General features: G+C 34.3%; 1 protein-coding gene and 2 long non-coding RNA genes across 3 annotated transcripts; all 3 read left to right on the forward strand.

Moving 5' to 3' along the window:
- The first annotated feature begins 5,290 nt into the window (after positions 1-5,290).
- On the forward strand, positions 5,291-6,467 carry LOC118484200 (replication protein A 70 kDa DNA-binding subunit B-like). Its single transcript, XM_035980192.1, has 5 exons — positions 5,291-5,621; positions 5,718-5,820; positions 5,915-6,021; positions 6,136-6,220; positions 6,302-6,467. The coding sequence occupies exons 1-5, from the start codon at positions 5,351-5,353 to the stop codon at positions 6,465-6,467; spliced, it is 732 nt and encodes a 243-aa protein (XP_035836085.1). The 5' UTR covers positions 5,291-5,350.
- Positions 6,468-6,675: 208 nt separating this feature from the next.
- On the forward strand, positions 6,676-7,073 carry LOC118484305. The gene is made up of 3 exons (XR_004873278.1): positions 6,676-6,734; positions 6,815-6,935; positions 7,041-7,073. It is a non-coding gene; the product is annotated as an uncharacterized LOC118484305 (long non-coding RNA).
- A 12,079-nt stretch (positions 7,074-19,152) lies between these two features.
- LOC110887420 lies at positions 19,153-20,404 on the forward strand. Its single transcript, XR_002563292.1, has 3 exons — positions 19,153-19,213; positions 19,698-19,764; positions 20,345-20,404. It is a non-coding gene; the product is annotated as an uncharacterized LOC110887420 (long non-coding RNA).
- Positions 20,405-24,187: the final 3,783 nt, after the last annotated feature.

Genomic DNA, 24,187 nt, shown 5'->3' on the forward strand with positions numbered 1-24,187 from the left:
AACTACAAGAACTATTGGATAAAGGATTTATCCGTCCTAGTTCATCACCCTGGGGAGCCCCAGTACTCTTTGTCAAGAAGAAGGATGGCACGTTCTGAATGTGCATCGACTATCGCGAGTTGAACAAGGTTACCATCAAGAATCGTTACCCTCTCCCGCGCATCGACGACCTATTCGATCAGTTGCAAGGATCGAGCTACTATTCTAAGATTGACCTACGGTCAGGTTATCATCAGTTGAGAGTACGTGACGAAGATATTTCCAAGACTGCGTTTAGGACCCGTTATGGTCACTATGAATTTCTCGTTATGCCTTTCGGAATGACCAACGCGCCGGCAGTGTTCATGGATCTTATGAACCGCGTATGTAAGCCTTACCTCGACAAATTCGTGATTGTGTTTATCGACGACATCCTGATTTATTCGAAAAGTCAAGAGGAGCATGAACGACACCTACGCCTTATTCTGGAACTCCTTCGCAACGAGCAGCTGTACGCCAAATTCTCTAAATGTGACTTCTGGCTTCGAGAAGTCCATTTCCTCGGCCATGTAGTTAATAAGAACGGAATTCATGTTGACCCAGCTAAGATCGAATCGATAAAGAACTGGCCTACACCTAAGACTCCCACTGAAGTTCGCCAATTCTTGGGTTTGGCAGGATACTACCGCAGATTCATTCAGGGATTCTCAAAGATTGCACAACCCCTCACTATACTCACTCAGAAAGGCGTCGCCTACAAGTGGAATGAAGCACAGGAATCTGCTTTTCAGAGGCTTAAGGATAACCTCTGTAGCGCTCCTATTCTCTCGTTGCCTGAAGGCACTGACGACTTTGTGGTTTACTGCGATGCGTCTATCCATGGGCTCGGTTGCGTGTTAATGCAACGCGAGAAAGTTATCACTTACGCCTCTCGACAACTCAAGACACACGAAAGAAACTACACAACGCATGACTTGGAACTGGGAGCAGTGATTTTTGCTCTTAAGATATGGAGACATTACCTGTACGGTACCAAGTGCACTATTTACACCGATCACAGGAGTCTCGAGCATATCTTTAGGCAAAAGGAATTGAACATGCGACAGCGTCGATGGGTCGAACTCTTGAATGACTACGAATGCGCCATCAAGTACCATCCGGGCAAGGCCAATGTCGTGGCAGACGCCCTCAGTCGAAAGGACATTATACCAAAGCGCGTGCGAGCATTGCAACTTACCATCCAGTCTAACCTCCCTACACAGATCCGAAATGCTCAAGTAGAAGCATTGAAGCCGGAAAACATCAGGGCTGAGTCTCTGCGAGGATCGAGACAGTGACTAGAACAGAAAGAAGATGGCGCTTACTATGTAACAGGGCGCATCTGGGTTCCACTCTTTGGAGATTTATGTGAACTCGTGATGGATGAAGCCCACAAGTCCCGCTACTCAGTACATCCTGGTTCGGACAAGATGTACCACGACTTGAAGACTACATATTGGTGGCCGGGCATGAAGGCCCACATAGCAACATACGTCGGCAAATGTTTGACTTGCGCAAGAGTCAAGACAGAATACCAGAAGCCAGCAGGTCTACTCCAACAACCAGAAATCCCGAAATGGAAATGGGAGCAAATTTCCATGGATTTTGTTACAGGGCTACCTAGGTCTCAACGCGGAAATGATACTATTTGGGTGATAGTAGATCGATTGACCAAGTCCGCACACTTTCTGGCTATTAAGGAAACAGACAAGTTTTCTACTTTGGTGGAGATTTACTTAAAGGAAGTAGTTTCGAGGCACGGGGTGCCAACCTCAATTATTTCCGACCGAGACACTCGATTTACTTCGGAATTGTGGCAAGCTATGCACAAATCCTTTGGCTCACGCTTGGACATGAGCACCGCATATCACCCACAAACGGATGGACAGTCTGAACGCACCATCCAAACCCTAGAAGACATGCTTAGAGCGTGTGTGATCGATTTTGGCAAGAACTGGGAGAAGCATCTACCGCTAGTAGAGTTCTCCTACAACAACAGCTACCACACTAGTATTCAGGCAGCACCTTTTGAGGCATTGTACGGTCGTAAATGCCGGTCACCTCTCTGCTGGGCAGAAATCGGTGATAGTCAAATCACGGGCCCAGAGATGGTGGTGGACACAACGGAAAAGATTGCCCAGATCAGACAACGCATGGCGGCAGCTCGTGACCGTCAGAAGAGCTACGCTGATAAGCGTAGGAAACCATTGGAATTCCAGGTCGGTGACCGGGTTCTACTTAAAGTCTCACCCTGGAAGGGTGTGGTCCGCTTCGATAAACGGGGCAAGCTTAATCCGCGATATATCGGACCATTCGAAATTACCGAGAAAATCGGTAAGGTAGCTTATAGATTGAACCTGCCTGAAGAACTGAGTGCGGTACACAACGTATTTCACGTATCCAATCTGAAGAAGTGTCTGTCAGATGAAACGCTCGTAATTCCTTTCAAGGAACTAACCATTGACGAACAGCTACACTTTACTGAGGAACCGATTGAAATCACTGATCGAGAGATCAAGATCCTCAAACGTAGCCAGATACCTCTTGTACGAGTCCGTTGGAACTCGCGGCGTGGCCCAGAGTATACCTGGGAGCGGGAAGACCAGATGAAGCACAAGTATCCCCAGCTGTTCCCAAACGAAAACCCCAGCACTGAAGCTACAACCGAATTTCGGGACGAAATTCCCAACTAACGGGGGGATGATGTGACACCCCGTTGAAACGCTTTCACTTACGCTAGCTTGACAGTGGCTGCCTTAACTTTCGGGACGAAAGTTCCTAAAACTTGGGGATAATGTGACACTTCGGTTTTCCCGGATAACCTTTCGATGTAACTTACGTGTATATGAATGAAAATTTGAACTATTGTGTTACATGTTATGTGTATTTAGGTATATGTGTATATAGATATATATGTGTGTTATATATATAGGAGCCGAAACCCGACTCGAGACCCGGGATGGTCTCGAGTAAACAGTAACAGTTGGGCCGGTTAGGGCCTTGCGACCGAGAACCCAACCCGGAAACCCCTAAGCCCACTCGTGACATTATATAAACCAACCCTCCCCTCCCTTAATCATTTTTACAACACACCACTCACACTCACCCTCCTACTCTCCCCTCATTTCTCCTTCACTAAAACCTTAGCACAACCCCACAACCGGCTGCAAGAACGCTTTCGGAATCGGCTCAAATTCATCACCCGGGACTCCACCTCATTGTTTTCTTGCACACCCTTTGAGTACACTATAACCGGTTAGTGGTTTTAGCTCCTTTCTAGATGTTCATGTGTTAATAATGTCACTAGGATGAATATATATTATGTGTTACTATGATTCTTGTGTATGGATGATGATTGTTCGCCATGTTTTGTGTGAATCAAAATGTGTTAAATGGATAACCGGTTAGCATGTTTATGTTTCGGAATGTTTAGATAGAATGGTTATTCATGATTGTGGTTGATTAAATATAATGTGTCTCGGATTGAATTGTTTACATGTTATATGATGATAGTTATTGATGCTTGTTATCCGGATGATGTTACGTGAAGGAATGAAGGGTTTTTATGCATAATCTCGGGGATGGTTTGTTGATAAATGGGGTTGATTGTTCATAAGAAATTTCTTGAATGTGTTTGAATATGGTAAGAACACTTTGAATGTCACTTAAATATTTTGAATATGCCTTGTTTGATCTGATTTAGACACAAAATAGACAAACAAACATGTTTAGTGGGCACAGTACTATGTTTCATGAAAATGCAATATCATTGGTTAGTACATGTCAGGTTCTAGAAGATTTGTTATGCACGTAATCACGGTTGCGAGTCGTAACCTTTGGTTGCGACTCGAGACCACATCAAGTCTTGTCGAGATCTCCTGGTTGCGAGTCGCAATCAACGCGTGTCGAATCCGGTTGCGAGTCGTAACCACTGCTGCTAAGTCGGAACCGCCGGTTGCGAGTCGGAACCTCTGGTTGCGAGTCGTAACCAAAACGTGATGAACCGAGACCTCGGTTGCGAGTCGTAACCTCGGTTGCGAGTCGCAACCACCCTTATCTCGACTGGGCTATTTTGGCGTTATTGGGCTTTAACTGTTGGGCTTTCTGTTGACTGGGCTGCATGTTTGTCACTGCTGATTATATGTTAGGGCTGACCCAATAACTGTTTGTGTTTCGCATGTTATACGTGTTTGCTATATGTATTGCCATACGTGTTCGCTATGTGTTTACTTGTACCCGACTTGACCCATATTTGGTAACCATGTTAGGACGTGGTGACCAACATACTTGACCGGGTAAAAATATCTACCGAGCAACCCAAGGTGAGTTCACAACTTAAAAGCATGCGTCCCGGTGGTTTGGGACACGAGACTAAAACAACCCTATCCCCTTGTAAAGGGGATACCATTTACATTCCTTCCCTAGTTATTGGGAACAAACTTACTTTTCCTTCTCTTGTCATTGGGAAACCTTTAGTTAATTACTGTTTATACGGAATGCAACCAAACGGCACTAAACGCAACTCTATCACTCAAGTCCCTACTACATAATACCGATTAGTCGCCGGGGCCAGGCGAACGGGTTATTAGTTGATAGCGCTATTTAGGTTTTACCAACCTCACACCGTGCCATGGTATGGGATCGGTCGTGAACTAATGTACTCAGGCATCCGTCAATGATGATAGAACATTGACATCGGGGCATCCTGCGGAAACGCAAACGGTTACCTAGTGTTCGGTATTGGAAAAACAGTTTAGTCGCTAACTTTTGGGGTAGCTCCCCATGGCATGTATAAACGGATAAATTAACTGGTGAAACAAGTTTTTGGTAATTAAAACTGGACAACTAGTGAACTCACTCAGCATTATTGTTGACCCCCTTACTGCATGCTTTGCAGGTGGCCAGTGACTGGAGCAGCTGCTTGGGATGTGTAGTGGTCGTCTGCCCGTGTGTTGGGCATTTATCATGCTTACCTTATGAACATTGTTTAAAACCGTTTATTTATGCTTCCGCTACTTATTACTATTTGAACTTGAAACTTTAAACTCTGAACTTGATATTTGCTAATCTTATGGTTAGTAAGTATTACCTTTTGTTATCAATTTAATTAGTCAGTATAATTGGTGGCTGGATCCTGGTCAGTCACGCCCTCGAAGCGGGTGTTATCCGCAGGTGGAATTTGGGGGTGTGACAGTTTATTGCTACGACATGATATTCATGGATCAGGAGGTTTTCTTAGTGTCTGAATCACATCATATTTTATTATGATTCTAACGTGTTATTATGTTTTATGATTTTTTCTTTATACAATGTCTTGGTGTAGGGCACCAAAATGCAGGCTTTCGTTTTACAAAAAAACACTACTGCTTACGAGCATTTGCTGAAAGAAAATCAGTGTTTAACTATTCGTAATCCTTCTCTTGGAGAAAACCGTCAGAAAGTGAAATACGTTCATAGTTCGTTCAAGATAAATCTAAATGAGACCACGATTGTCGAGCAATCTGCCGAACCTGTTGGTGCTGAATGGGGATTTGATTTTTCTCCATTTGAGTCTGTTGTTGAAGACCCTGATAATGACGGCAAGTCATTCAAAAGCCCTATTGGTATGTTTTAACAAAATGTTTTATTGCATAATTAATATTAAATGTTTTTTATATTTGACGTTGTTTTAATTATAGTTCTGTTTCTACATTATGTAGACGTTATCGGTTTTGTGGTTAAGTGTCTTCCGTCAGAGGAGAAGACTGAAAATAATAACGGGAAAGATGAGAAGAAGGCTACCTTTATACTGGAGGATTTGCAGTACCGTCTACTACATACATAAATTTAATTCGGTTTATTAAATATTTTTTTTGTTTACACCTTCTAACCAAACTCTATAAACTATTTGTTGTAGACACCAGCAGATTTACGTTACTCTATGGGGGGTTTATGCTGATCAGATTATTGAATTTCAAAGAGAACATAAGGATGAAAAAAATGTTGTTGTGGTTGTTCAGTTTGGCAAGTACCGTTTTGGGGAGGTATTTTTTTATATTGATTGTCAATTTAAAAAAAAAACTTCATATTAAATGTTTGAACTATATGTTTTTTTTATACTTTCATATAACTATACAGGAAATTTGTTCGTATCCAATTTGTATACTGTAACTCGAGTCTTCATAAACACTGAAATTCCCGAGATTTTGGAATTTAAAAGAAGGTACGTAATCTTATTACGTTTTTGTTTTATAGTCTACTTTATGTACATATTAGTCTAAAAAATGCCATTATTTCTGTACAGTTTCCTTGCTCAGCTAAATACGTCAACGTCTTCCGGTTACTCTGGTTTGAGTTCCCCTGTTATGAAGTCAATGGCTGAGGAGTATCTTTCTGATATTTCCTTCAGTACAATTGGAGCATTAACCAGAATATCAGAAGTAATATTACGTTTAATAGTATTTTATTGATATACCCTTTTATTTTTTTAAATTTATGTAATTCAATTAAATACAAATATGTATACAGGAAAAGTTTGTTATTATACTTGGAACAATTAAAAGCTTTGCTTCAGAAGACTCATGGTTTTACAATGCATGTAAAACTTGCAACAAAAAGGTTTTTACCAACACTATTTCCAAGGCCAAGGAAGATGGTAGCAAAGGATATGATGAAGTAACTGTCTTGGAATGCCAAACTGATCGGTGCAATAAAAGGACAGTTGTCTCTGTTCCCAGGTGAAATTACTTGATTCAGTTGTTGCTATATTATAAAACATACTGATTATTAACACCATCTTTTTTTGTTAATTTTTTAGGATAAAACTGCTTATTCGTGTTCAGGATTGTACCGGGATTGTTACTTTGACGTTGTTTGAACGTGAAGTTGTTAAACTCCTAAATGTTAACGCAAACCAACTTTTGGATAATAACATGGAGGTAAGTTATAGTATCCAAATATAAGTTTTCTTAATTTCTTTATACGTATATATTTTCTTATTTTCCATTATGTATCTAACTTATATATTAACTCATTTGTAACAGTTAGCAAGCGAAGGCAATTTTCCGAGTGAGCTGAAGGCATTGATAAACAAGAGGTTTGCGTTTAAGATAGCCATAGGTTCGTTTAATATAAATAAGAAATTAGATGGCTACTCTGTTTCGAAGTTGACCGAAAATCCTTCTATCATCAAAGATCTTGATGCTCATTTTGATGTTTAACAGGTTCTATATGTACCCTACACGTTAAATTAAATTTTTTGTTATAGAAATCTTATGTACCACTTATGAATACTTATTGGAGTTTATGAAATACATACAGGCTGCTGATGAAGAACCTTTAGATCCTCATGCTTCTGATCCAAATCCAATTGTTAACGTTAACATCCGGGTTTGTTAAGCAACTTTTTTATTTCATTAAACCTGTATTATTTTTTTGTATTCAACTTTTATGTCCATTTATATTTTTTACTTTTTTAATTTTGTTGTACAGGATTCTGTTTCCCGTGTTGTTGATGAAGACACTCCAATGTCCAATTTGAACAACAGCATCTTTACCACACCATCTGGAGCTCATATTAGTTGTTCTTCAAAGATGCTGGACAATGAGCTGAAGCGCAATTTGGAGGCGGTTTATGATGTGGATCTTTGTTCTTCTCAGTCTTCAACTAAACCGCGTCAGGGTGATTGTGAGAACAATGAAGGTTTGAAGATGAAAGCAAAGCTGGAAGATTAGTAATAACATTTAACAGTCATTTCAGTTTTTTCGAACAATTTGAGATGTTTTATTTTGGTTTGTTTATTTCGTAACATTTATTTCAGTACTTGATGTTTGGTTTCTTATGGATATTTCGTTTATTATCGTGGTATTAAAAGATGATTTGATTGCTTTATTTTTTTTTAAATTTCCTCTTCTTTATTGCATCAATTCAAACCTTTTTATTTTGTTACATGTATATTGAATAGTTTTATGGATTAAATTATTTTACATAACGAGAATAATTAATTTACTTTGTTACATAACATTTAATTTTACACAATTATTTGTTTAAAACTATTTAATATAATTTACAATAAACATTTTGAGATCAAGGAATTTGACTAACATCATTTTTTCGTCTAAAATTCCGAAATCACAACTTATTGGTTTTAATATTCGATCATCTATTCCAAGCGATTGTAAAATATTAGTGACCCGTTACTGTTTTATGTCACATCGCATTGTATAAACTTATATTTATATACTTTTTTAAAGAGTCAATGAAATCATAAACTGCAAATGTTATTTGATGTTATTATTGACATATTGATGATCTACATCTACATTGGATAGTTATGATATTAACTTTTCAATGTATTTGAACTGTAATATACTTTTACAAAATTAAGAAAGATTATTTCCTTCCCTCCCTTTTTTTTTATTTTTTTAAAGAATAATCTTTTACAATTTATAATACACATATTGTAACAAATATTAAACTTTGTTTCTAAAAAAAACATGTTACTTGAAATGTAATAGTGATGATATAATATTTATCCGTTATTTGATTAATGTAATTTATTAAATAACAAAAAGTCAAAAAATAGTTTAAAATATATGTGCTTTTAAATTTCGAAACACTAATTAATAATAAGTCTAGATGATCTACATAAATCTTCCATAAGTTTTGCATTATTTGATGAAATCATATATTAAAAAATTAAGGTTTCCAAAATTGATATCCACTATATGATGAAAGTCCTATAAATACCCATATTTCGTGTAATTCTTGCTCATTCAAAAATTGGTATAAATAACACCTCCACTTACACGGTTAGTTACTTTGAACTGTAATATAATTGTTTAATCTTCCATTGTTAATTATCAATTTTTTATACAATAACTTTGTATACAATCGTTTTTTTTAGTTATTTTTTCAGATTATTAGTTATCATGGAACATATTGGGGATGACATGATATTTGAAGAGATCTTAACGAGACTACCCGCAAAGGCAGTTTGTCGTTTCAAGTGTGTTTCTAAACAATGGTGTTATGAATTATCCACACCAAAGTTTGTTTTCATCCATACTCGGCGAGTTGGAAATTCAACAAAAAAGAAGCTGCTCTCCTTGAAAGAAAATTCCATAGTCGTTGACGACATAGTATCTGGCGACTTAGAAGACGATACTATCAAAACCGTAAATTTTCCTTTGGATGTTCATCCATCCTCTTTAAGCATTATATGTTCGTTTAATGGTCTGATTTTAGTTTGCATTAAAAGGAATCACAATGAACATAATGACCTGGTCCTTTGGAATCCAACGACGAGACGTTTTAAGTTAATATCGGACGACTACTTTATTCGTTATTTTGGTCGACATAACGATACGGGTGGAATGTACTTAGACGAGGAGAACGACCTAAAAGTGCTTCATATTAATTGTTACTGGGACGTAGTTACTGCTCGTGTATATTCACCACGTCATGACTCATGGAGAAAATTAAACTTCTTGAACGGAACTCAATTTGCTTCAAACTTTTATTCATGGTCTTCTGGATTTTATTCCAGCAAAACAATATATTTCATTGTTTCCAATTACTGGATTCCACCTGGTGAAAGGAACATAGTTGCTTTCGATGTTATCTCTGAATCTTTCACTTTACTTCGTTTTCCGGAGCGTACTGAAGTCAATCCTTGCCAAGTACATTTTCTAACAATTTCGAACATGCTCCATGTCATTGTCGTTCAATATGCTGGTGAACTAATTGCAGATTTGGTCAAATTTGAACATGATGATTGGATCAAGGTCTTTTCTTTCAATAAGGCTCGCATAGTTCAACATTTGGACCCTCAGCAAAGGACAAATGTAATTCAAGACAACAAGTGGTTGATAACCAGTATTTGTGGAGATACTGTTGAAGTTCTACTTTGCAATGATTCTTTTAACTACATCCAACATGTTGACAGCTACAACGGACCGAAAGGCGCATTATTTTTGGAGACAATCGTTTCGCCTTCCGATTAAAAATTAGGAATTAATTTGATACTATTTCATCTTTTGTTTCTCCAACTATCTAATTTGTTTCAAGTATCCCAAATTTTATCATTTCGTTACTTTAATAATAAAAGAGTATTGTATTATGTTTAACATCTTCTTATATCCAATGAACGTGTACCTTAAATTACGTATTTTAACATTCATTGTTGTGACGATATTCTTTATTAACAAATACCATCATCGATTAAGATCCATCCTAATAAAATTACAAATCTTATAATAAAAAAAAGTATATCTTTTTGATGTTTATTAATATAGATAATAGATTGTAACACCACCATAAGCATTAACAATAAATATGGAAATTTTTTTTAAAAAAATCGTATAAAATTGATTATACACAATATACATAATAAGATATGTAGTTCAATAGTTTACAAATTATATATATATTTCAATACAAAATATGCTTTGAATATGGAAATTATTAGATTAATGTTTTGAATCTAATTATAGAAAAATGTATTTTTTGTATATAAACATTCTAACGAATTTTTATTTAATTTTCGAAATTATAATTAGAAGTCCGTTTCTTTATTTAGTCACTGTTTCTACAATTATGTTGATGTTATATTCGAAAAATTATTTACTTACTATATTTTCAGTTATTGTTCCAATAATCTTTTCAACTTCACTCCAATCATATTCCAATAAAACACTCGGTTTCCATATAACAATTCATTACTTCAATGGATCTACATATATACATGCTTTTACATTCCTAACCGTGTTCATCTACATTTTCTTTTTATTCAATTGAGTTCTGAATTTCACATATCGATCTAAAAATCTGTAAGTTGTTTTTTGTTAAATTCCATCTGTATTCATCTGTTTTTTATTTTATTGAAATTATTTAAACTATCTTTATGTTTACTTAATCCTAAATCTGTAAGTTTTGCTAAGAGTTCTTAATTTTTTTGTTTTAATAATATGTTGTTGTTAAATTATATGTTGTTTATGCAAATCCCTAAATACGATAACCATTCATATATTATTTTTTTTTGTTTTTTTTTCTTTTGTAATTTTTATTTATTGACTGTAATTTTTATGAAAATCTTATTCCGTTTGTCATAAATATATTTATTAAGTTTTTTTACAATTGATGTAATATAATTTTTAATTAATTCGTATTGTTATTTAATTTTGATCAAATGGTATATGTATTTCATAACCGTATACCATTATTGTATATTTTAAAGAGTGTTAAAATTTGTTAACTGGTAGTGTAAATAAATTGGTTTGATTATTTTTTTTCGATGTATTATAATGTTATATCATATGTTTCCTTTTTTTTAATTATGTTATAAACATGACGTATCATGAAGAAACTATTACATATCTATTTTATATTATAAGATGATGTTGACATATTATTTATGTTGTTAGTAATATCTTTTTTAATGACTCAATAGATGCGTTTTGTTTATGTAACGTACTTTTGTAGGTATTTCTTATGGCTGAAGGGTCATCAAGGTATTTATTTTGAATTTTGTTACTTTATGTAACATCTAATTTGTATTATCTTTGTTTGTTTTTTCAAATTTGTTTATTTTTCTCACACTAACCTTTACTTATTACTCTTTTTTAATGTTGTAATTTTAAAATCAGTTTCATAGGATACTGCTTATGTAGGCTAATGAATATAGCTGACGAAGTTATTTTGGTATTTTGATAACTTACTTTATAATTTATATTTATTATTTTGTTTTTTATCATGATTAGATACACTTTAATATCATTGTATTGTTTATATATTCTTATTATACTAATAATTAATTTTGTATCTGTTTGTTTTTTTAGTCTATTCCGGACGACGCCGCGTGCAAACTATGGGGTGTAGACCAAGGCCCTACAAATGTCATGATACACACTGAAGATGGCCGATTATTTAATGTTTCTTTAAGCGCTGCTAAAAGAAAGTTATTCTTTTTTCACGGTTGGTCCAAAGTTGTAGAACATCTACGCCTAACCAGAGGTTGTTTGGTAGTATTTAATCCTGTAGAACCTACTACCTTTAAATTAACATATTTCGTTGATGGGGTTAGTCGTGGCTGTTTCTGGACTTATATGCTTCCTCCATCATCTCATTTTTACGTAAGATAAAGTATTTCTTTTTTTTTTGATATATATTGATGTATTACGTCACTATTATTAAATACAAATATTTTTTCCTTTTTTTATCATTCCCACAGGTTATTCCTGAATGTATCTTGCCAAAAGTTTATGATTATTCTTCAAATGATGTAATATCTACGGTAATAGTAGACAACAAAACTTATGACGTTGCCATTGAAACGTCTGACAAGACGGTAAAGTCGGGTTTACTGTTGGCTTTGATGTAATTGTTAGTCAGTTACAGTTGACGGACGACTGTCTTTTGTTATTTACGAAAGGGTTTGGTAATTTATTCTATTTAAAAATATTTGGAAAAAACTGTGTTGAGATGAAGTTTCCTGATGTAGATGTCGACGAAGTAAGTTACTTTTTATTACTTAATTGCATGCTTTATATATGTTAATGTAATACATTTTATATATTTAATTTTAAGGGTGATGTTGTACCTACCGATGCTGAAAATGAAGTCAATGAACAAATACATGGGGGTGTTCGTCGTTTTATTCGTATGGCTGGTGATCGTTATTTTGTAAGTTCTAATATTATTTTGTTAAACTGCTAAAATACATTTCTTACTGTTTGTTGTTACTTAATAAACATTGTTGGTTTAGGTTCATATGTATTAATAATGTTATTTTTACGACAATACAGAGGATTCCTGATCCTGTTTCACGGATGGCTAGACTTGATGAAGGTTTAAAAGATATCACCGTTAGGCTTATGCATTTGGATCCGCCACATGAAATTACCAACGGTACCAGACGTGAAAGAAAATCCGACGGAGGTTGGCGATACGCATTTACCAGTTGGAAGAAGTTTATGAAAGCTGCTAGAATTAATGTCCGTGACAGGGTTCACTATTCTTTTGATGAAAACGAGCAGGTGTTGAGTGTTGATCTGGTTGTACCCTTCGTTAGGCGTACTCACTAGATATGAAAGCTGTTACAGTTTATGACATATACTTCAAGTTATCTCCCGTTCATATGTTAGATATTAAATTTTTATATATATGTTTTTTTTTACATCCGGTATGGATTTGACATTTGTTTGCTGTTTATTTACGTTATTAATTTCATCAAAAAGCATTGTAAACACAATTTTATTGTAATCATTTAAACTTTTAACATGATTTAAAAAAAAAGTCTGTAATTATAATAATTGTTATTTATAGTAGTTAATAACTAATAAACTTTTATTATATATAGTGCATAAAATTGTTAATTTAATTGTTTTTTAAATTAATTGTCCGAATTCATTAATTAGCACAACTTACCTTTCGTATATTCATTTGTTTTATTATAATTGTTACATTTCCATATTACTTAAAATATGTTGATAAAAAATAATGTTATATATCATTCCATTTATAATTCTATTTTCAAGTAATACACTATCTTAATATACTAACTACTAATCACGATATTTTTTTAAAATATAAAGAGATATACAATTCTATGTTTAATTTTTTTTAAATTTACGGAAAGTTTCTTAAATTAAAATCTATAATTTATATTGAGATTGCACAAATTCATAGTATTAATTACAATGATTTTTCTGATTGTGTAATATAAAGTTACAATTAGCCATTTTAAAAATAAGACATTTTAATTATTTAAATATACACTGAAAGTATAGTTAGAGATAATATGGGTAAATGTATTAATTTTTGATTATTGGTTACATTTACAAAAGTATTCGATTACAATAATATAAACCCAATCAGTTTTACTAAAATTGATTTAAATTTACCTTAATAACATAACTTTCTATTTATAAAATCATTCTATATGAATATAAATTATAACATACATATGTATTATATATGCAATTTTAAGCTATTCATTTGTTTCTTCAGCCAGGTATTATCCAAAATTTTTAATTTATACAAAATATATTTTCATGTTGAAGATACAAAGTAATGTAATATATGTTTTATTATACGTTTTTATTTTACTAGGTACACTACTAGAAAATTGAGCAATTGTCACTAAAATTTGCTACCGAAAAAAAATGGTAGCAAATTTAGCAACCCGCTTCCCCCAAAATTGAAATTAAGCGTACTTGTTATGATATGGTGGCTAAATGGTTGGAAATTTTGCCACCGTTTAGTTTTGGTAACAAATCCATAGGAAAAATACTAAACAAAATTAAAAACATCGAAAATACATTAGAAATAAAAGGGCCTTTTTTAATTGCCACCGTGTTAGCGGTGGCAAGATTGTAACATTTGTGCTTGTAATCGTTATGAACAGTTCAATTATCAATAAAACAATGTTATTTGATCCCAATGTTTGTTTGGTTGTGTTTTACATTTTTCATGTTTTAACTTTTGTTCAATTTCAAACTCTACATCGCTTTCTGGAGCATTATACGCAAACTGGTGCGTAAACGTACTCAGTTTATTGCGACAAATACTCCGGAACATCAACATATACTCAACATACCTTAAATAACCTTTACATAACTTAGAAATAAGTTTTGAAGGCTTGGTATAGCAAAGACAAGTTAATTCGCTTACAGGGACTAAACTTGACAAACTGCGAAAGTATGCAAATTTGAACTGTAACGAACATTCTGGAACATGTCCATAAGTTACACATACCATAAATATCCTTTACATAGCTTAGAAATAGGCTTTGAGGGGTTTGGTATGCTAAAACAAACTTTTGGATCATTCAGGGGCTAAAAGTGTCAAAAAGTGCACAAGTTTGCACTTTCGCGCATAACTTACGTTCTGAATACATCCGGACATCCAAAAATTTATGTAAGCATCCTAATATTATGCCTTAGTGTTTGGCATGAGAAAAATCCATTCGTCGCGTCATTTGGATCGTCTTTCGCGCTTATGCGCATTCCGTCGTAATTAAGCGAACATCGCAATCGTACGGCCAAACGAACCGACATCCGGAATATTTTTGAGCATATTTCATGTCCCCTACACTTTAACTTCATCTTAGAGCCTTGAAATGAGGTTAACGGGGCTTAAACGTGCCAAAAATGGGCCAAAATACGTGTTTCTGAAGTGCAGGGACCAAAATTTGTAAATTCTGATCTGGGAACCTTAGGCGGGGCGCGTAAGGATTTACCAAATCCTTACGCGGGGCGCGTGAGACTGTCAGACAGATTCAATGTATCTATTTAATGCAGTTGGCCTTTCGTTCGATCAAGAGGCAATGCCCTTTCACCTAATCAAGAGCCAAGGGGCAATTTCTGACTTACCACAAGAATTTGACAAGTGTACGCTCGAGATCGCGGCACGATATTCGATAAATGATCCTAACGGTTCCACTTTTCCTATAAATACCCCCCTTTGTGTAAAAACCCACAAGAATCAGATCTAAAGCTCTAAGTTGGAACCATTGTTTCATACCTGAGCTATTTGATCTAGATTAGCACTCGGGGACCCTCCGTAAGTCTTCTTTCGCTCTTTTATTCGCTTTTCGAGTCTGAAAGTCAACGTTTTGTTGACTTTCTGCATTGACCAGCTTATGGTCGATGCGAAGTTCATAGGAACTTCATAACGTGAGCGTGATCACGATGGTTATGGTCCGTAGTGACCATACCTACTGATTACCCCGTTATCTAGGCTCAGTGACGAGCCGTAGTTTCGGCCAACATGCGCATTCTTGCGTATTTTGTAACCAAACTACTCGTGAGCATCAAAGCCGTTTGTTTTGATGCCAAACCTGTTTTCTAAACTTAGTTAAGCATGTTCTAACATGCTTAGCTCGTCACGTTTAGTATAGTGCTTATATAGGGTCGTAAGGTAAGCGATCTAAACCATCGCTTATACTTTCCGAACGCGTTCTACGCGAACGACGCGTTAGGGTAGCGTAAGCTACCTAAACAGGTCGTGATGGACCGTAAGCACTTAGGTTAAGTTTCATTTTAGTATGTAGGCTTTGTTAAACCATATTACACGAGTCTCCATACTCGTTTGGTTTTCGAACCCGCGTACTGTCCGATCCTTCCGATTTGGTCCGGTATATTAGCATAAGCTACCTATTAGGTGCCGTTGATATTCCGTGATCTTTAGCACTATCTGGTTATTATACAAGGAACTCAAAGCAATCTCAGGTGAGTACATAGAACCCCATCTTTTACTGTTTTCCAAACTGTTTTGGGGTGAAACACATGTGCCTATCTGTTACATTCATGCTTTCCATGTTTTCACATCATATGCCTGCTATGTTGTTAGTACATTATAGTACACGATTTCATTACATTTTATGCTATGTATGCCCATTGTGTGCGTACTTAGTGCATCGATTTACATAACATTTCTGTTGCATATGTTTACTCAGCATATGGACACATCGATTTACATGAACATTTCAGTTGCATATGTTTACTCAGCATATGGACACATTGATTTACATGAACATTTCTGCTTCGTATGTTTACTTAGCATACTTAGTACAATTGTTTACATCACATGCCTTCATTTTGTTATGACATTTGGTTTGTTTAACATGGGACAATACATTCATTAACATTAGCTACGCCGTTCGTTAGTAGGTAGTGGTACCATAGGAATTGACAACTCCCATTCCTGAAGTCCTGGGTTTGATAGGACTGGAAGGAGTGACCGAATTCGATATACATAACTTAGATAAACCTTTAATTTGTTTAAGGGTTTATCGCCGCAGTCTCAAGGCTTGGATGTATGCATAGTTTACAATGCCACATAAATGTTAATATCAATAGAGCATGCATTTTTCCACAGAACATAACGTTGATTTAAACCACGTGTTACTTCAACGACTTGTTTCGTGCAGTTTACATATGGTTTAAGTTGATACATTTTGCTTACCATACATGATTCATTTTGGGATACACATTACATGATTTACATTGAACATAAACACGTTGACATTGACATACACATTGGTGGTTTACATTTGAACATAAACATTTGACATGGTTTACACAATAACACTTGACATTTGGTTTACACATGAACAATTTACATGGTGGATTGGTTTGGGTAAATGATTTAAGTAACGTGGCGTATGTAATATGATACAAACATGGTGGATACGCCACTGGTACTTCCTATATATAAATGTTTGTATAATATTACATATCGTGGCGTTATCTAAGTCATTTCAGTTTAGACACATTACATTTTACATAAGTAACATATACTTCACAAGACATTATTTTCACAAACAACTTATCTTATTCAACTCATTTTGCTTGGTTATTCATTTAACCTTGCACTTATTTATACATACCCTTTGATGTTATCGTTTTTCAAATGGTTTACAAAGCAAGACAAATTACAAGGTTCATGACTGACTGTTATTAAACATTCTTTAAACACAAGTCATGAATCCCATTTTCACAAAACCTATGTATCTCACAAGCATTTTTATGCTGACGTACCTACTTTCACATGTGTTTTCAGGAGCTGTTCCATAGGACGATGAACACGACACTAGGGCGGACCTGTGCCTTAGAGACTAAAAACTGAAGATAGAACTAGAATAACTGTGTTTTGAATTCTGTACTTCCTTTTAAGACAATGTAACACCCTTGTTTAATAAATAAAATGTAACTTTAATTTCCATGGTTATATAACAATTATTTCTGTCCACAACACTCCCCGACGTTTTCCGCCACGGTTGCATGTTATACGCGGTCGGGGTGTGACAAAGATGAAAACTTAAATTAAGCGGGTTAATTTGTTGAGGCCCGCTCTTAATTTCACATCACTCCAAATCTCCAATATAGTTAGGGTTTTGATCTAATGAGGAGGTAACCCCCCAAAGTTAATTTCCTCTTTCGCACAACCTCAATATCCTTTAGATTTTCTACCAAGTCAAAGAACTCAGCTTCATTGTTCGAATTCGAATGTTGCTACACGGTTTTCAATCTGCTCGGTTTGTCAGCAAAGGCGGGCGGATAGCTATTTGGCTCATTCAGTCTGTAGCAACAGCCCCCTTACCAAACCGAATCTAAATCAAAGGTGGAAATTAGTTGGTTTCATTCCAATCGTTGCTCCAAGTCTTGAAACCGGAATCGTAATTGCCCTTCGCCCAAAATCGCAGGTCCCGACTGAAGATGGTGACGATCTGTTAGATCCTAGTCTACTGGAGGTTATGATGATCGGAGAAAACGCAACCTCAGTTGTCGGAGATCTGAACCTCTTCGAATAAATCGATCCTTTTTTCTGGAACCTCTATCGATATTTTTCTGGGACCTTTATTGGAGGTTATTAATTTTCATTCAGTTAGTAAGTTTTTTTTTCGGGTTACTGTGTATGTTAAGTTTAAATTTTAATTTATTAATTTGGAAAACCAGACAGGGACGGGTGTAAAACGAGTTTTATATTGCTGCTTAAACAGGTGTAAATGATAGATTAATTAGGTATTTAGGTTTTCATTTGTTTAATTTGATATTGCTCCGAAACAGGTGGATATGAATTTCTCACTAATGTTGATACCCTAACTCATAGGGAGCCTCAGTCGATGCTTGCTGCCATGTTCAGTGGTCGCCACACTGTTTCCAAAGACCCTGAGAAAGTGAGATTATAGACAAAACTGGTATACAACATATTTGTTTAAGTTTGATAGAATACTCGGATTATACTTAGTTTCTTAGATCATTGAACATGAAGTTTTTTTCCACTCAAAAGGAACATGTTTTGACCAATCTGAGTTTTTGCAGGGGTATGTGTTTGTTGACCGAACAAACACCAAGGACGGTATGTTTGTGTTCATTCATTTAACTTTTACCAACATAAATGAACGAACATAATCGGACATTCAATACATGTGTTCATGTTCATTCTTTTAATTAAATGAAAATAAAAAAATTGGTCATCTTTATGCTTTTATTAGATAACTAACTTCGCACACATGAATAGGGATGTTTGTTTGATAATGGTGGTTTAGACATTAGCACCGATTTAGTGGAAGTTCAAACTTAATTCTGTTATGGAATTAAATTGTTTTTCTTGAACGTTTGAAACAACTGTAGTGTAATGTAGTTCTGCACATTTGCAGGATGGGAAGGTGGCTCAGCTTGAACATGTGTTTATTCGGGGAAGCAAAGTCAGGTGTGTATTCGTTCTTTGAGATTAGCTATTGGGCGTTTTTTGAGAAAATACTAAGGCATCTTAGGTAGTAATGTTTTGTTTATATAGTTATTATATGTTCTAGTTATCTTCTTGGGTTTAAAAAGCGCGAGCCTCAGGGACTTGAGTGAGTGCCTCTTGCACATTTGGGTTCAAAATTGATATGTAAATACAACCAAAGGATGAAGAAATTATGAATGGGTTACTAAGATAAAAAGGCTGATATTTAAAAGATATGAGGGGATCGGTTAACTATTTTTTATCAATCAACTTTTGTCAACTGTTTGGAACAGTCAAACTAGTCATTTAGAAAAGTCATTGTATCCAATACTTAATACTCGTATGTACACGTAATCTAACAGCAACACTTGACATTGTATTCTAAATATGCCACTTACACATTGTTCTTTCTTACACTAGAATGATGCACTCACCTAATTAAGTTGAGCTTATCAAATCTTTTCAGGTTCATGATCATACCAGACATGCTTAAGAACGCCCCAATGTTCAAATGTTTAGAAGCTAGAATTAAGGTACCATCTTTGAGTCCCTCAAATCCTCAACGTGTCATGTGTGAATAGGGGTGCAAATGAGCTGAGCTACTTGCGAGCTACTCGAGCTCGGCTCGAAAAAAAGCTCGAACGAGCCGAGCTTAAACGAGCTCGAGCTCGAGCCCGAGCCTAAAAACAAGCTCGTTTAGTAAACGAGCCCGAGCTTCGCTTATCGAGCTCGAGCCGGCTCGCGAGCCTAATCGAGCTTTCTGTTTATATATTTTTTTTTATTAATATATTAAACATATATCTATATAATAATAATTACCATTTATATAAATATAAAAAAATAACTAAATGATATGTATAATAATTATAATTAATATAAATTAAATCATAAATACTAAACGAGTCGAGCCCGAGCCGAGCTCCAGCTTGAAAAATTACCTTCGAGCCGAGCTCGAGCTTCAGAAATAAAGTTCGAATCGAGCCGAGCTCGAGCTCGAGCTTTCATATGTTAAACGAGCTCGAGCTCGAGCCTGGTCAAGCTCAGGCTCGGCTCAGCTCGTTTGCACCCCTAATTGCATATATCTCTAATTCATACAATTTTGTTTTCTTGTAGGGGAAAGGTTCATCACTTGGTGTTGGTCGGGGCCGTGCTGTTCCTATGCAAGCTCGGGTAAGTATTACAATTACTTTTAACAATATTATTATTACTTGAAACAGATTTCAAGTCAAAGCCCATGAGAGTAGAGGGTGTAGGTAACAGTCAAAACTGGTTTTCTGGAAACATGTACAAAACTGGTTCGGTCTGGGCTAATCCACAAACATGTTAGTGTTCTTTTTTGGTACATTTTTCTTTATAATCAGTTAATGAGTTAGTTATTAGTAGAAAAGCAGTATTATCACTTTAGTATTCTTGATCTTGGAATAAAAACAACCTAGGAATTTTCAGTTAACGATTCAGTTAATGAGTTAGTTTTTTGGCTTCTTTATAATAATGATTTTTTATTTTTGTGTACAGTTATGGCAATTCAAATGTTTAATACTTGAGTCTGAAATTTGCATCATGAGTTACACTATCAGCTACTATGGTTACTATGGTGAGACAATATCCATTTGTACAATTCTTGTTTCTTTTCTATGCTGGTAGTAGATAAAAACCAGTGAGTCTTTTTGTATTCAGATTTTTTCTATGGTGAGACAATATCCATTTAGCTTCTAGCACTTGAATTGTAGCTTACAATTGGATATTGTTATCTTTGCAACCAACTTGACCCGTTATTAGTTTTCATTAATTCTGAATTCTTTGATTTAATTCATTGATTGTTTTGTAGATTGAAAAGTTGAACTTAGTTATCAAGGAGCTCGTTAAGGAAAATGATGAAGAAAAAGAAAGGCTAAATGGAATTATTGCCGGGTTGTTGGCTGAAAAAGAAAAAGATAAGGTGGATAAAGATGCTATGCTCGATACGATGTCACAAATTGAAGCTATGTTAACAAGTACAATTTGAAGATAGGCTACAAACACTTGGTTTTGAATGTGTATCATATTAGGATTTTTTAGTTATTTGATATTTTAGCTGATATTTCTATTAGAATGTTTTATACGCTTTTGATGCACATATGTTTTATATAATTTTGGGTTTTTGTGATCTTATTAAACTTTTTATATAATTTTGTAATTTTATTGATTATGTAATTTTTATGAAAAAACCAGGGAAAAATGAAAAATCAAGCTGAATAAAAAACCAATATTCAAGCAATCACAAAATGGTAGCAAATAATTCAACAAGCTTACTAAAATGGTGGCAAATCGGTAGCAAACATGGTGTTTAAATGGTGGCAAATCGGTAGCAAACAAGGTGAACCGTAGCAAACTTTTCAATGAAAATGGTGGTTAAATGGTGGCAAATCGGTAGCAAACATGATGGTTAAATGGTGGCAAATCGGTAGCAAACAAGGTGGAGCGTAGCAAACAAGAAGCAAACAAGAAGCGGTGGCAAATAATTTTGACCAATTTTGTGGTGGCAAAAGTAAGGTGGCAAAATATAAAAATGGTGGCTATTTGGTGGCATTAGGGCAATTGACACGGGTGTTTTTGTCACCGCATTTTTGGTGGCGAAATGGTGACAACAGGGAAATTGCTACTGTTTTGTGACCAAAAGTTTCATGACAAAAACCCTCTTTTCTAGTAGTGGTATTCCATATAATGGAACAAATTCCGTTTGATGTTGTCATGATGGAAATTTTTGTTAGGCTTCCTATGAAATCAATATGTCGGTTTAGAAGCGTATGCAAAAAATGGTATGAAGATCTTTCAAGTTTTGAGTTTTTACAGAGACACACCAATCGCGTTAGTAGTAGAGTGGTAAGATAATAAATTTGTTATATAATTTCAATGATTACAATATTAGTATTTCGTTAACATTGTTCATACTTATTGTTAAATTTATTTATCATATATGTTTTAGGATGAACTATTGGAACAAGGCATGTTTCCAGATCCTTTTGACGTTTGAGAACCTGCATGGGTGTACATTGTCTTTATATGTTTTGAATTTTTCTATTATTGACCATTTTTAAGGATTAATGAATAATTTATCAATCGTAGTATTTGTTTCATATATTCAAGCACAATGTTTATTTTATTTTTTTTGTTTTGCAATCTTATTTATTCTTATTATATATATTTTGTATTATTTGTATGTATTATTATCAATCAAAACCCATTGACGTGCATACCACAATTTTATTTTTAATCCATTAAAAATTAAAACTATTAATATTATTCAAACATAGGAAACACTTATTATAACGAACAAAAAAGCCAGAACGCTAATGTTCGAAAATACTAATTCTTTTTTTCCCCAATCGTTTTATCTTCTTCAATTGCCTCATATTCTTCGATTTTGTTGCGTTTCGATTCAGAAGTAAAAAAATCTTTATAATGTTCTCCATTTAACGATAGGCAATCCTCCCAAAAACTTTCCTGTGTGCATAATTGGCAAATAAATTTCAATTAAAAAACCAACAATTTTCATACATTTAATTTAAATTTTGAAAATTAGAAAAAAACAACTATAATATAATACCAGACATTCGTTAGCGTAGTTGACGTGTAACCATTCAAACGGCCATGATGTTAGCCCTTCATTCCACTGTTTGCACACACATTTGTTTTGACAAATGTATCTTACATTGAGCCTAATCAAGATTTCAAAGAGTATAATATCGAAAGGAATATAAACCATTGTTTATAAACTTCAATACATATAACTGAATATGCAAAGTATATCCTTTATATAATTGTTTATGTTTTGCATTATAAAAAAAAATTTCGATTTGTATTTAAAAAGGCAAGTCGATCTTTGTAATCACAAATTTGAATATGTTAATGTTTTTAATTATAATTCAAATTTATTTATACATCTATCTAAGTCAAGTTCATTATTTTTGGCGGAATTTTATTTGTAATTAACAACCATATTTATTTAAGTAAACCTAAATATCTAACTTTAGAATGTAAATTAGATTTTATTTTTACTAATTCATTTGTTAGTTAATGATGTTTTAACCAATAAAACCGTTAATATTTATATACATAATTTGTAACATACAAAGATAAAAACATGTTGTTGTAAGTTAAATAGAAATCCATTATTAATGTAATTTTTAAAAGTTTGTGGGTTGTTTATGTAAAATATTAAATGACGGTTGCTTGAAATATAGTCCATCATTACATAGCAACCTATACCATCATAGCATGTCTCAAATTCTCACGACCAGTCACTTCATCGGCGACGGAAACTAGGGCTCCGATACTATCCATTTTCACCGATCTTAAGCTTGCCGTCGGAGTTTTCTTAGATGGATTCCTCATCTAAAGGTAATAACATTCCACTTCACCGCGATTTTTCTTTTATTTTGTTACTTAATCGTTTGAATCGTTGATTGATGATATATAATTTTAGATATTTTACATCTAAACCGGTTGTAGTGTTGTTTTTTTAGGGTTGAATCTTTAATTGTTTGGGATTTATTGTTCGTAGTTGTGATTTGTTATGATTTCTTCATTATATACATTCACTTATAATTTCATAGATACAGTTATTAGAACATTAGATTTCAAAATCATTATAGTTTTGTCTTTGTAAGATTCAGTCTTTATTTGTCCGAAATTAAGTGTTTGTAGTTATCTTTTGTTCAAATTTTGTTTACATACCAACCGTAATTTAGACATTATTTACATTGATTATTTGATTTTTAGTCATTCACTTAGAATCTCATAGAACCTTTATTAGGAACAATAGATTTCTGATTCTTACAAATTAGTTATCGGATTGAATGTAATAAGAAAGAAAATGTATGTTTTGTTAACCTGATACATTTTGTTTTTTTTCATGAATTCAACTTGATATGTTAAGATGTAACAAAAATATATATATATCTTCAAAATTCAGGT

The sequence above is a fragment of the Helianthus annuus genome, chromosome 11, assembly GCF_002127325.2.
Source record: "Helianthus annuus cultivar XRQ/B chromosome 11, HanXRQr2.0-SUNRISE, whole genome shotgun sequence".
NCBI classification, from domain to species: Eukaryota; Viridiplantae; Streptophyta; class Magnoliopsida; order Asterales; family Asteraceae; genus Helianthus; species Helianthus annuus.

Bases quoted from the DNA above. Each gene is read 5' to 3' on its own strand.
- LOC118484200 (XM_035980192.1), top strand. From the start codon at position 5,351: ATGCAGGCTTTCGTTTTACAAAAAAACACTACTGCTTACGAGCATTTG. The intron at 5,622-5,717 runs GTATGTTTTAAC...TACATTATGTAG, and splicing joins GTCATTCAAAAGCCCTATTG to ACGTTATCGGTTTTGTGGTT. The intron at 5,821-5,914 runs GTACCGTCTACT...TATTTGTTGTAG, and splicing joins TTTATACTGGAGGATTTGCA to ACACCAGCAGATTTACGTTA.